The sequence below is a fragment of the Leptopilina boulardi genome, unplaced genomic scaffold (assembly GCF_019393585.1).
Source record: "Leptopilina boulardi isolate dan_hultmark-lab unplaced genomic scaffold, ZJU_Lbou_2.1 LbouV2_325, whole genome shotgun sequence".
Classification (NCBI taxonomy): Eukaryota; Metazoa; Arthropoda; class Insecta; order Hymenoptera; family Figitidae; genus Leptopilina; species Leptopilina boulardi.
This window is the reverse complement of record NW_026137891.1, coordinates 1,989,722-2,005,084: the sequence shown is the minus strand read 5'-3', so window position 1 is coordinate 2,005,084 and position 15,363 is coordinate 1,989,722. Positions and strand designations below refer to the sequence as shown.

Below are 15,363 nucleotides of genomic sequence, written 5' to 3'. Positions count from 1 at the left end.
TTTGCTTGTACGTTAGGTACTGCTGTTAACAAATCAGAAATTATGATTCTGTACTACCAGTAGAATCAGCTGTAATTCTTATCTGTATGTACTTTTTTAACCAATCAAAAATTAATTCAGTACTACCATAAAGCATACACTGAGAAACCTTTCCTCGTAAAAATTTCTATTGTGCCTAATAATTTGGGTATATATTCTCAAATTACTCGGCACTATAGAAATTTTTACGAGGAAAGGTTTCTCACTGTAACAACACTATTCTGTATACTACTCTATTACTAATAATTCTAAAATTTCCTACCGAACAATATAATTTAATCTTCAATATTAGTTTCTATATGAGGATTATTAAAATAATCATCTTTTCTTTTAAAGTGACAATTTTAGTTACGCTACTGCCACTTCCCTCCTACAACACCCTTCTGTCTTCTAAGCATGTGTCCGTTAGATTGTGACCTTGTGCGTGTGTGCACCAATATATTCTCATTGAAAAATAAAAAGAAAAAAACTTATGTGGTCGTCACGTGTTTAGAGCACGTGTATACAGATAGGCCTTCTGCAAATGTTTAGGTACCATGCACGCACAGTGCGTGAATCTCACTCGTATGCTTAGAAATGTTGGTGTTAGAGAGGGAACACCACCTCTAGCATAGCAACTGCTGTTTCTGCATTTCTTGGCCCATACGTCGCCGGTATATTTTAGGCATATAACGGGTGTTCAAAATATTTTCAAAAAAAAAATTGTTTTTATTTACTAGAAAAAAATCGTTATACGTTTTCTTTAACAAATCTCAACTGTTGAAAAAAGTATTTTAATTATTTCAGTAAAAAAATTTTTTTCAAAGAAGTTTTATGAATTAATATCAAATATTAATATTTCTTTCGAGATTTTTTTTGTGTAGACACTTTTTTATAAGCGTCAAGTTTTTTGACACCGAAACTGACATTAATCTCTTCTATGTGACTGTGCATTTTCCGGTATTTTGATTGCGTTTTAGACCACAAAGACCCTTGTGTTATTTTTCTGTGGCGATCATAAAAAAAGAACTGGGTTGATAAAAATGGTCCATTTTTTAGGGGAGGGGAATCTTATTCTATATATACTAAAATCTGTCTCATTTCGTCTATTCTCCTGAAGATTTATTGCGAACATTTAGAACGTTTCATTAACATATATAAGACGAAAATGTTGAAGGTGAATTAAAGTTACATTAAGCGATCATGCAAGGCAATAAAATAAACCCCTTGTGGGATTAATAATTTTATTTCAATATTGATTCTTACAAGTTATAGAATATTCCAGAGAAAAATGGAAGAAAGTATAAAGTAACTTTTACTATAAAACCTAAACTGGCCGCAGTTTCTGCGCATTTCTGGCAATTTTTTACTCTGGAAATATTTATAGTAAAATTTACTATTTCCGGAATAATTTTTACTGTTTCAGAAGTAAATTTTACTATTTCTGGAGTAAAAATTGTTATAGAAATGCGCAGAAACTGCGGACAGTTCAGGTTTTACTTTTAAAGTTGTATTGATTCTTGAAAGGTAGAATATTAATTCTTGAAGGTTAGGCTACAAATTCTAAAAGTTGATCTTTTTACAATACCATTTCTTTTAGGAATACTATACTTTTCTGTAGTTTTTCTATCCCCTGACCAAAAGTCCAGGCAAATGCGAGTGCTTCTAATAAAAGTCAACAGCCGCAAAAATTGCAATCCAATTTGCAGATTCTGATAGTTGATTTTGAAAATACTATTAATTTAGAAATACTATCACTGTAAATTAAAAGGCATTAAAATAAGCTGCAACGCTTATTATTTTAATCCAATTTTGCTTATTTCAATCCATTTTGGTATTGAAATAAGCAAAATTGGATTAAAATAATAAGCGTTGCAGCTTATTTTAATGCCTTTTAATTTTCTGTGATCCCAAAAATCGGAGTAAAAATCAGAACGAGATTCAGAATAATATTCTTTTCTGGCCTTATATATATACAGAACAATTTTGACAAATGCAAGTATACAGATCCTTGTTGTTCTTTTTTGCCTATTCTTTCAAAACAGTTTGAATAAACTGATGCACTTGAACAAAACAAACAAGAGAAAAAGAAATAAGGCGAGAAGAATCAGTTCGACAAATATGTCTACAATGATTTGAATGTGAATCATCCTAAAAGTGGAATGAGAATTGTGAATGGCAACTTGACACGAGTATGTTTATGTGTGTTAGAGTGATTGTTACACCTGAGGAGGCGATTTAGTACAACATGAAACATTGTCTAAAACTGCGAGAATTGTTCCATTCACCCCATCACTGTCATCCGTAACAGCGCCCCTGTTTTTAAGGACAGGCGCTTCGAAAGAGATCGAGCGTAAAATTTCTCGTTTCTTCTTCTTATTCTTCTTCTTTTTTTTTCCTACTACTTCTTATACATATATATGTATATATATGGTCTCGATATACGAGTCGAATTAGGATCTCGTCGACGATCCTTTACATATATATCGAGGTGGGCATCTTGTCGCGATTTTGGCTTTTGCATGAAACCTGTTATACCGAAATCCACTGTTGCACAAATATACATATACAATATTTATATACATATGTATGTGTGTATGTATGAGTGTATATCTATTTAAGTATGTATTGTATTTATATGCTCGTACAGTAGAAACACTTACATCATTGTAACATTCATGAAGAATGGTAAAGGAATGAAGAAGAGGGAGGAGGCTGGTTTGGACAATGGGGGGAGAGAGATTTTTAATACAGGACATACTAAGTAGCCATCTAAGGCCTCTCAAAAAAACTTTTTTTTTTTATATGTTCTTGCTTCTTACTCTTCCCCCTCTTCATCTTTCCACTTTCGTGTGATATTATGCCAGTTTGGCGAAGGAGATTCTATCTTCTTTTGACCCCCCCCCCAACTCAAATTTTTCTCTCTTTTTTAATTTATTCGAATTTTCAAAGCTAGTTCATCCAGTTGCTTTGGAGTATATAATATTCATTGTAGCGAGTATTTTGCTGTATTTAATGGACTTGAACAATTCTGCCACACGCCATTGTACACTTCCTATATATATATAAATGTGTATATAGCTCAGGTCCATTTGTCGAGAATCTTTTTTTTTTTGATTCATTTACGTTTTCAATTTTTTTGAAAAATCACTTTTTTGTTTTCTAAATTCTGAGTTTGACTAATTCAAATGCGCCGATTCGTTTAATGAATTAGCGAACAATTTGTAAAAAGTAAAATTCAATAACTATACTGAAAAAATAAATAATATTGAATCAAGAAAACCTATATGTATACTTGACCGTATTTTATACCAATATTTTCTTGATCCAAGAAAATTTACTTCAAACTAATAAAAATTGGATCAAGAAAATATTGGTATAAAATAAGGTCAAGTACATAGGTTTTCTTGATTCAATACTATTTTTTTTCTGTTTATTGTATTAATTAATTAATATTTTAATTTAAAATGACTAATAGGAGAAAACTACTAATTCACTTAGTAAAATGTATATTAATTGAAATAGTTGCCTTACTAAACTGTTTAGTAATTGCATTTTAGTAGCTTTTTACTCTCTAAATCTGAATAAGTAGAAATTTTACTAATTCAATCAGTACTTTTCATTTTAACTGAAGTTTCAGTTATTTTTTGAAATTTACTAATATAATGAGTGAAAATATAAGCAATAGAAAATAACTTATGTAAATCAGTAATTTGTGTATAACATAACCTTTAAAACTGTTAAATCAGTAGATTTTGCGGCCGCTGCCATATGTTTATATTACTGATTCAATCAGTAATTAATATTTTACTAATTGAATCAGTAAATTTCTACTAATTATCAGTTGCTCAATTCTTGCTATGACAATTAGTATAGATTTCTACTGCTAATCAGTGAAATATGACTGATTCAAATTTAGAGAAAAAACATTGAAAAACGAATAAAGTAATCTTTACTATACTTTAAAATTAAAACCCGAACTGTCGTCAGTTTCTGCGCATTTCTGGTAATTTGCTATAAAAGTCCCACTCTTTTGGAGTTAAAACGAAGGAAGTTAATGCTTTACGAGTTAATTGTATGCCTAGGGATTTAGTATTAAGGAGTTAATTTAATTATTAACTCCCTTTTTGAGTTGATTTTTAACTCGAAAAATTTAACTCCTAGTGCCATAAACTCCCTAATTCTTTTTGCAGTGTATCTTTAAAAGTAAAAGCTGAACTGACCGAAGATTCTGCGCATTTCTTGCAAATTTTTACTCCAGAAATAGTAAAATTTACTTGTTCCGGAGTAATTTGTACTATTTTCGGTGTAAATTTTACTATTTCTGGAGTAAAAATTTGCAAGAAATCCGCAGAATCTTCGGACAGTTTAGCTTTTACTTTTAAAGTGGTACACTGCAAAAAAAATTAGGGAGTTAATGACACTAGGAGTTAAATTTTTCCGAGTTAAAAATCAACTCAAAAAGGGAGTTAATAATTAAATTAACACCTTAATACTAAATCCCTAGGCATAAAATTAACTCGTAAAGCATTAACTTCCTTCGTTTTAACTCCAAAAGAGTATGGGACTTTTATAGCATCCCCTAGGGAGTTAAAATTCAACTTCTTTTTAACTCCAAAAGAGTGGGACTTTTATAGCATCCCCTAGGGAGTTAAAATTCAACTCCATTTTTTTACAGTGTAAAAGTTACTTTATTCGTTTTTTCATTTTTCTTCGTATTTGCAAATCTTTTCTTTTCCTGACACAACAAGTAATATTAAAAAAACAAAAAATGCAAACTGATTGGAAGGAATTTTTTGAAAATGGCATTATTATATAGCTGGTGGTTTAAAAAAAAAAAAATAGATACAAATTTTGGAGGTTGGCAGGAGGATAGAGAAACTGGTTATGGGAAATTAGAAGGTATAGGACCGGTAGAGAGAAGACACCTGGCGCATAGTATGGAATGAAAAGGAAAGGAAATACGCGTGGATAACTAGTCGTTCGGGGCCTGCGCGATCTTCATATGGAAGAAAAAGAAGAAGAAGATGGAAGGAAGGAAGGGAGAGAGAGAGGGGAGGAAGCAGGGCTCGTTATTGGGCCTCAAAAAATCCAGAATGTACGAGACCGCGCACTGCTCAACGTTCACATAACCTCTTGATCCTGATTAGAATATGACTGAATACGATGGTGCACGTTACGATTTCACGTTTAGCGCATTTTTTTTTTTTTTTTTTTTTTTTTTTGGTCTAGCACGTGCAAAACCGTTTGCCATAATATCTAATATAATATATGTACACATTTTATGTGTACACTACCCGGAAGCAGCAATTTTTTTTTGGTTTTAAACCGGTACGCGTAAAAACGCACTTGGTCGCTTTTCCATGAGAATCATTCCAAAACCCGCAAACGATTGTCCACACCCTAAAAAAAAAAAAGTTATTAAAATTCCATTTGTGCGATAGGAAATAGGTATCATGAATGACAAATATTCACACCTGCTTATTTTGATTTTAGTTCTAGTACAAACTAGAAACTGCAATGCAAAATAAAAATTCTGGTTATTATTTATTAGTCTGGTCTGTTCTATCTTTTTTTTTTTTTTGAACAAGGAAGTTCTTATTTTTCAATGATTGTTACACTGAAAAAAAATTTATTTGATTCAAATAAAACGATTATTTGAATATTAGCAAATAAATATTTCCTTTAACCAAATAATTTTTGAGTCATTGTATTTGTTTCAAGAACAGAAATTTTCATAGAAAATTAAAAGGCATTAAAATAAGCTGCAACGCTTATTATTTTAATCCAATTTTGCTTATTTTAATCGATTTTGGTATTAAAATAAGCAAAATTGGATTAAAATAATAAGCGTTGAAGCTTATTTTAATGCCTTTTAATTTTCTGTGATTAATTCAAATACAATTTCATGAGAAAAAAATTATTTGATTTAATTAAATATTTATTTGGTTTAAGTAAATATTTATTTGGGTCAAGTAAATATTTATTTGATAATAGTAAAGTAACCGATTATTTGGAACCAATTATTTTTTTTTATGTTTAAGGTTTTGACATAATTATAAACATAATTCCAACACCCAGAGAAAAAATATATTTTTATCTCAGAGCTAAATAAATTTTTACTTGGTTTAAATAAATTTTATTTGCGCTAAGTAAAATTTTATTTGTGCTAAATAAAATTTTTTTGAAACAAACTTAGAGATAAATATATTTTTTATTTTAAATAAATTTTATTTGTCTCAAGTAAATGCAATTAAAAAATTTCTCAGGATGTATATTTTAGTTATAATTATTATTTGTTTTACCTGTGGTAAAAATTATTTTTAATTATTGTAGTTCAAAAATTATAAATAATTTATATTAATTAGCAATGATTTTTATTTTAGGATACACCTACCTCGGATCCGCACTTGTGGTCGAACCTTCAGTGGCCAGTGGAGTGAAAAAGCGGTATGTTTATATTTTTATTTTTCAATTCGTAAAAAGTTTTGTTTGCAGTGCGTGTGTGTGTGAGAATGTCACTTTTTTTTTGGAAATTCGGTGACGGGAATATAATTTAAATAAATGGAAACCTTTTTTAAAAAAATAATATAGAATTTGAAGCTAATGAAACAAAATTAATAACGAAAATTCAAATTAATTAACCAATATTAATTGATTATTTCGACTAATAAAGTTTTTAATTTTTTTTTTAATTTTAATTAATTTAATTTTTTAAAAACTGGAGTTTTTAAAAAAATTAACGAACTTTGATTTATATTTATAGATATATTAGCATTCACATATAAAATAACCGTAGAAAATAAATTACAGTTCTACTTAAGATTCTCATCTTTCGAACAATAGATGTAAAAAAATTCTCCTAACTTGATTAGCATATTATTATTAAGTTAGGGAATATTGAAGAATATAGAGATAAAAAAAAATTAAATGAATGTGACGCTTTTTATTTTTTACAATGTATATACTTAAAAAGCGTGGAAGCTGCACGCACAAGTGGCAATGAGTATTTTTTGTTTTGCAATTTTTTTCCTTCTTTTTTTCTTTTTTTTTTTTTTTTTTTGTTATCTTTCCTCCTCCTTTTGTTCTTTTTGAAGTTATTGCGATTCGAGAAAAAAGTGGCACCTGCCCTCTTCTTTCGACCCGGTCTCTCCTGACTCGAACCAAAGCTGCTCGCTCGTGCCACAACTGCAATCTGTTATTGTCCAACCTCTTCGTTTCGTCTCTTTTACTTCTCTCCACCTCCCTCACTTTATGTCTTTTATTTTCCTCTTAAAGGACATCTCATAATACAATTATCATTATTATTTTACGTAATTATTATTTTTTATTTTAAAAAAAGTACTGAAATTTTTTTTCATTTTTTTTCAGTATTTTTTTTGGTAGAGCTAAATTTTTAAAAATAGTTCTAGTTATGATGGATTTTTGTCTTAAAGTCAGTTCAACTTTTGTCTTAAAATCAGTCCAATTTTTTGTCTTAACATCAGTCAAATTTTTGTCTTAAAATCAGTTATGGTTTTCTACTTAGATTAGGTTAAAATTTTTTCAAAAATTAAATTGATATTTTTTTCTTAAAATCTTTCAAATGTCTGTCTTAAAATCAGTTCAGTTTTTGTCTTAAAGTCAGTCCACTTTTATCTTAAAATCAGTAACGGTTTTTTTACTTAAATTTAGTCAAAATTTTACCTTACAATAAGTTATTAATTATTTCTTAAAAGCATTCCAACTTCTACCTAGAAATCAGTTCAACTTTTGTCTTAAAATCAGTCGACTTTTTTGTCTTAACATCAGTCAAATTTTCGTCTTAAAATCAGTTATGGTTTTCTACTTAGATTAGGTTAAAATTTTTTTAAAAATTAAGTTGATATTTTTTTCTCAAAATCTTTCAAATCTCTGTCTTAAAATCAGTTCAGCCTTTGTCTTAAAGTCAGTCCATTTTTATCTTAAAATCAGTAACGGTTTTTTTTTTACTTAAATTCAGTCGAAATTTTACCTCACAATAAGTTATTAATTATTTCTTAAAAGCATTCCAAATTCTATCTAGAAATCAGTTCAACTTTTGTCTTAAAATCAGTCCACTTTTGGCTTAAAATCAGACACGCATTTTTATCTTAAAGTCAAAAATTTTAACCTAAAACAAGTTAATAATTTTACCTTAAAATCAGTCCAATTTTTGTCTTAAAAATACAATTCAATTTTTCGACATAAAATATGTAAAAAATTTTTTTCTTTTTGTATGAAAATAATTTTGAATCTTTAATTCAGTTATTATTTAGCCTAACTATAGTTTCAGTTCAAGTTTATCTTAAAGTAAGACACTTTTTTTTTTGCTGTGTTTTATATTGTAAGGCAGAAAAATTTTGTAGCCTTTCCATAAAAAAATTGTTAGTTTATTTTTTTTTTTTTATCAATTTCATTGGAAAATTTCCACTCTTTACTATATTCTTCAGAAAATACACACGTGAACAATCTTATCAGTTCTAATCAAACAATCGGAAAATAGTTCGTTGCTCCCGAATCTTGAAAAAAAAAACACATGTGGATTCATTTAATCAATTAATAGCATCTTCAACTATAAATATATATATAACGTTCATTAATTTTTATAATTAGGTAAAAATTGCATTTATATGAATATATTTACCTCTTAATATAAAAATACTAATTAATAAATTATCAAAAAAAAAATTATTTTATTATTTTCACGCATTTTTTATATTAATACAAAGAAAATGAATTTATCTGTTTCAATACAGAAAATTAAAAGGCATTAAAATAAGCTTCTTATTTTAATGCCTTTTAATTTTCTGTGTAAATAATCGGTTAGCTATTATCAAATAAATATTCATTTAATATATAATTTTTACTTGCATCAAATATTTTTTTATTTGATTCAAATAAAGTGTATCAATAATTTCTGTACAAAAAAAAATTGACTTCAAAAATTATTTGGTTCAAATATTTATTTTATCAATCGATTATTTGAATTAAATAAATTTTTTTCAGTTCTCACGCGTCTTTTTCACGATTTCAAAAAAAAAAAATTTTTTTTTTTTCATCAAAACCCTTGCGAAAAAATAAACTTCTAAATATATATCTATGCTCCCTTTTTTTTCAAGTGGATCTTCAAGATTTTCGAGATTTTTATATAAAGATAAAGATACACTGAAAATGATACAAAAACCCTCCCTCCCTCCCTCCCCCCTCGTCACTCTTTTTTCGCTACATTTATAAAGAAAAGAGTGCGAGTATTAGGATAATGGGTGGATAAAAAAGAAAGAAAAAAAAAAAAAAGAATGATGGGGGGAGGGTGAGAAGTGTTTTGGCAGGTTTTAATAATGTCGGGATCTTAAACGCCGGTCAGTTTATGAACTGACGTTTTGTGATCCGCGGATGCATGTCTAAAACGCTAATTTCCATACAAGCCGATATGTTTCAAATGTAAAGCGAATGGAAGACCTGACGAGAAAGAAAAAAAAAGAGAGGAGGTAAAGAGAGAAGATAAAAAAAGAGAGAGAGAGAATGAGAAGAACTGTTACGATGACAGAACTAGTTTTGACTGAGCTCTCTCGCCCCTGGCGTTTACACAATACAAAAATTCGCAAGATTCTCTCTCTCTCTTGCTCTCTCATTTTTAAAAAATTTTTATTTCTCTCCTTCTTCCACTTATTTTGTCTTTTATATTTTCTGTATTCGTCTCTCTTTATTTTCTAAGCTTCCTGTCATTTATTGCCGTCTCTTTTTTTCCCCATTCTCTCTCCGGGTGGTGTGGTGGGGGGGGGGCTAATCTTTTTCTCGTTGCATCGTTTGCTCATCTTTGCAAACCGTGTGCTTGCATATACGATTTGAAATTAGCAAAAATTTTAGGCGATTTAATATAAAAAAAAAAAAAAAATTACTAGAAAATTTTTTTTTAATAAAGAGAAAAAATAATCTGAGAGGAAAATTACTGTTTTAATCATTGTTAATACTGGTAATATTTAATAAATAATATTTATTTATTTAACAAGCACACTAAAAAAAATTTTATTTGATTCAAATAATTGTTTACTTGAATATTAGCAAATAAATATTTCCTTCACTCAGAGAAATTGTATATTTGTCTCCGAGCCTACTAACTCATTTATTTGTTGCAAATATATTTTATTTCATTGAAATAAAAAATTTATTTGTGGCAAAAAAAAATTTATTTCTGACAAATAAAACTTTTATTTACGCCAAATAAATAAGTTAGTAGGCTCTGAGACAAATATACGTTTATTTAACTCAAATATATTTTACGAGTATTTGGTTCAAATAAATCATTTCTCTGAGTGTTGAACCAAACAATTTTTGAGTTAATTAAATTGTTATTTGTTTAAATTACAAAAAATATTGGTTCAAATACAATTTATTTAATTTAAATAAAAATTATTTGATTCAATTAAATATTTATTTGGTTCAAGTATGTATTTGACAATAAAGTAACCGTTCATTTGAATCAAATATATTTTTCTGTATTAATACAATTTTTTTTGGTTAAAACAAAAATTTTGAAAAAAGTATTTATTGGATCTAACTAAACGTTTGGTTTTTTTTAAATAAATTTTTTCTAATCAAGAAAGAATCAAATAAACATTTAGTTGATCTAATAAAAAAAAGTTTGCTTAACTGTATACAACAATGCATTTATTTTGTTGATTCAAACAAAATTTATTCGTTGTTTCAAATATATTTTTCTGATTGCAACAAAAATTTAAATTATAGTTAACGAAAAAAAAAAATATTTATTTTTAAATTTTATATCAGAAATGGAATTATACAATTTTCCCCTGCATATACAATATTCTTTAAAATGTATTATAGAGAACATAAAAATAAACTTGGGGCCAAAATATTGACAATATTTCGAGCGCACAAAATGTTCCGGTGGTTTTTATGCTTCATCTTTGTATATATATATATATATATATTTTTTTTTTTTCTCTCCTTCCAGGGGAGAAAGAGTCACAGTTTAATGTCTTTTCACATGCCCAACAATTTTATAGATAATTTGTATTCATCCATATGTTTTATGTCTGACCACAAAACGTCTGGTAGAAAATGAAACGTAACATTCAGTGGTTAACAGCACAAAAGACGATAATGCACTTTGTCTAATTTTCATAAAAGTATGAAATTTTTTTTTTTCGAAAAATAATTCTTGTATAATACTTTAACCATAATTTTTTCTAAACAGTATATTTGAAAATTCCTTCATATTTTCTTGTCGTTATTAACATAATAATAACAATAATAATAATAATAACAATTATAATTTTTATTCTTTTGAATTTATCACTCGCTGCACTCAGAAAAAAAATTTGAAGCAACCAAATTTTGGTTAAATCAACAAAATAAATGCATTGATATACAGTTAACCAAACATTTGGTTGCATAAACCAAACGTTTATTTAGTTCAATCAAATTTTTTCTTTGTTCAAAAGATTTATTAAAATAAACCAAATAGTTATTTAGATCAAATAAATATTTATTTGAATTAAACAAATTTTGTTTGAACTAACCAAAAAATTGGGTAAATATAAAAAAATGGTACATTTGGTTCAAACATATCTTTTTTCTGAGTGTGTATTTAATATTTTTATATTAATATTTATTTATAACAAACGGATAGAAAAAATGAAATAAGCCCTTTCGTATATTAATTTTTATTAATTAAACAATTAAATAATTATTTTTATTTATTTAAATAATTCCGCTAAATAAAAAATTAATTAAATAATAATAATTATTATAATTATTATATGGGTGTATGCAAAAAATTGTTCTCGATTTATGGGAGTAATTAATTCTGTGCCCTAATGATTGAGATGCAAAGCTTTTGCATATATATACAAACGCGCAGGTTTGCAAGGTTTGCGCAGGTCTAAAATATCCCAAATTGCAGTTTTGAGTCTTGAATCAAAAAAAAAAAAAATTGATTTAAATACTTGTTTGCGCCTAACAGTGTTGAGTTCTCTCATATATATATATATACATATATAGAAAAAAAACTTGTCTGCAAAACCTGTTTATTTGAAAACGAGTTTATTAAAAAATAATTGGCCTTAGAATTAACCAGCGAATGGTGCGACTAAGCAATTTTAATTGATGAAATATTCTCTCCCGCGTGGAATTTTCCTTTTTCAAATATGATGATCATCATCGTCCCACATATATGTTGAAGGTCAGCGAAAAATTTTTTTTCAAAATTACAATTTTAATTTAAAAATTTTTTTTTTATTTTTATTCACTTAGAAACGAATTTGTTTGGTAATAAGCAAATTTTAGTTGAATCAACGAAATAAATTTATATTATACAGTTAAAACCAATTTTTGATTGAATTAACGAAAAGTTAATTTCTCTCAATTTCTTTCTGTGTTCGAAAAATTTATTAAAACAACACTAAACGTTTATTTAGAGTAAATAAATATATTTATATTTGGCTCGTCAATAAAATTCATTTTTCGTTCGACAAAAATTTTATTAAAATAAACTGAACGTTTATTCAGTGCAAATATATATTTATTTCGCTCAATTAAATTGTTTCTTCGTTCGCAAAAATTTTATTAAAATTAATTAAATGTTTATTTAGAGCAAATTTATATTTATTTGGTTCAATCAATTAAATAAATATGTATACAGTTAAACAAATTTTTTGATCAACCAAAAGTTTTTTTGGTTCAATCGAATATTTTCTTCTTTTAAAAATTTTTATTACAATAAACTAAACATTTATTTATATATTTGGCTCAATTAAATTCTTTCTTGGTTCGAAAATTTTTTATTACAATAAACTAAATGTTTATTTAGACCAAATAAATATGTATTTGAATCAAATAAATTTTATTTTCAAAAAAATTACACTAATACGAAAAAATGGTATATTTGTTTCAAACAAAACTTTATTTTTCGAATAGTAAATTTTGAAACAACTTTTGGGGATGATTCAAAGCGAGATAAAAGCTTGCGCGGTTATAATAGAGAATTATATACATATATATATATATATATATAAAAAATGCGATGAATCACAGCAACAGTGTGCGCCTTATATCTCCAATAATTCCATGCATTTCCTGTTCGCCAAAAACACGTTTTACTTCCGGATTTCGAAGAGATGAATATATATATATATATATATATATATATGTGTGACTGTGGGGGAATCCCAGTATGCAATCTGGGCCAAACTCCCCCTCGAGAAATCGGTATAATCACCCTTTCTTTCTCTCTCGCAAAATGTGTGCCATATTCTGCAGGTATTTATTGCGTACCGAGAGTATTACATTGGAAAATGACTTGCATGCGCTTTTTTGCATTTGCATAACAAATACATATATGCACCTCGCATATATATATACGCACCATACTCGCGCAAGTCGATCAGGTGAGAATGTGTGCGCCAGGGGACATTCATGAATTCTCTCCCTCCACCCTTATGCGATTTTATTCTCTCTCAACCCCAAATTCGTTTTAATACTCACCGCGCGATCCAAAAACCATATCCCCCCTTCCCATATATATAATCATCAAAAAGTTCCTATATATATATGCATCTTCACATTATTAGCCTGTCTCGTGCCGCTAACCCTTTTTTTTCCAAACCAGATGCACTTTATTTTCTTCAAACCCTTTTCTTGTTGATTATGCACCAACGGACTTTGCGGTTGCATACTTGCACTTTGCGCACTTCATACATATATAGATATATATTTTCGTGAATCTTGAAATTAGTGACATTTGTTTATTATATTATTTTTATCAATTTTTATTTTTTATCATGTCATTTTTTAGTTTATTTATTAGTATTTATATTTATTATAGTATTTATACATTTATTAGTAATTATTTATTAATTTATTAAAAAATGTAATTATTAGTTTAATTATTACCACAGAAAATTAAAAGGCATTAAAATAAGTTGCAACGCTTATTATTTTAATCCAATTTTGCTTATTTTAATAACAAAATGGATTAAAATAAGCAAAATTGGATTAAAATAATAAGCGTTGCAGCTTATTTTAATGCCTTTTAATTTTCTGTGACACTGAGAGAAACGATTGGTTATTGCAATTAACATTTCGTTAGTAAGAGTATTTTTACTAATTTATATTAGTTACTGTTACCATTTAATTAGTCAGCCTAACCATTTAGTTAGTAAGGCAACTAATTAAATAGTTATTTCAACAAACTAATTAGTTAAACTAACTAATAAAATAGTTATCACAGAAAATTAAAAGGCATTAAAATAAGCTGCAACGTACGCTTATTATTTTAATCCAATTTTGCGTATTTTAATACCAAAATGGATTAAAATAAGTAAAATTGGATTAAAATAATAAGCGTTGCAGCTTACACAGAAAATTAAAAGGCATTAAAATAAGCTGCAACGCTTCTTATTTTAATCCAATTTTGCTTATTTTAATACCAAAATGGATTAAAATAAGCAAAATTGGATTAAAATAAGAAGCGTTGCAGCTTATTTTAATGCCTTTTAATTTTCTGTGTATTTTAATACCTTATAATTTTCTGTGATGCCAACAAATAAAAATAGTAACCACAACTAATAAATTAGCAGCAGTATTGTTTACTAACTAATAATGGTCATTTCAAAAATAGTAACCCCAACCAATCTTTTCTCTCAGTGTAGTTTTTTTTTAATTAATTTACTTATTTGTTTATTTTTTATTAGTTGATTTATTAGTATTTATATATTTATTAGTTTAATTATTAGTTTAATTATTAGTTTAATTATTGGTTTAATTATTAGTTTTTTTAATTAATTTACTTACACTAAAAAAAAAAATTTATTTGATTCAAATACCGGTGTATTTGGTTATTATCAAATAAATATTTACTTGAATCAAATATTTCTTATTTGAATCAAATATATAATATTTGAATCAAATATTTAAGTATTTAAAGCAAATACTATTTATTTGATTCAAATAAGAAATATTTGATTCAAGTAAATATTTATTTGATAATAACCAAATACACCGGTATTTGAATCAAATAAATTTTTTTTTAGTGTATTTGTTTATTTTTTTATTAATTTTCACTGTAAAAAGAAAGTACTAAAACAGTACTGATTTCAGGTATCAAAATAGAACCAAATGACAATTTAGTACCTGAAGTCGGTATTAAATTAATAACTTTCTTTTTACAGTGTTTTTGTTATTTGATTTACTAGCATTTATTTATTTAATAGTTTTTTCATTAGTTATGTTATGTATTATTTTTTTGATTAGTTTAATTATTAGTTTATTTTTTTTATTTAGTTGTTTTATTAATTTTTTTTATGAATTTATTTATTAGTTTAT

The 15,363-nt window shown here is 26.9% G+C and overlaps 1 protein-coding gene across 1 annotated transcript in view; it reads left to right on the top strand.

The window, feature by feature from the left end:
• LOC127284748 (insulin-like growth factor 2 mRNA-binding protein 3-A) overlaps positions 1-15,363 on the top strand; it is an 81,622-nt gene that overhangs the window by 24,859 nt on the left and 41,400 nt on the right. Inside the window, exon 3 of the mRNA XM_051310387.1 lies at positions 6,405-6,468. Within this exon, the coding sequence (XP_051166344.1) occupies positions 6,405-6,468 (64 nt within the window). The remainder of the gene's footprint in view (positions 1-6,404; positions 6,469-15,363) is intronic.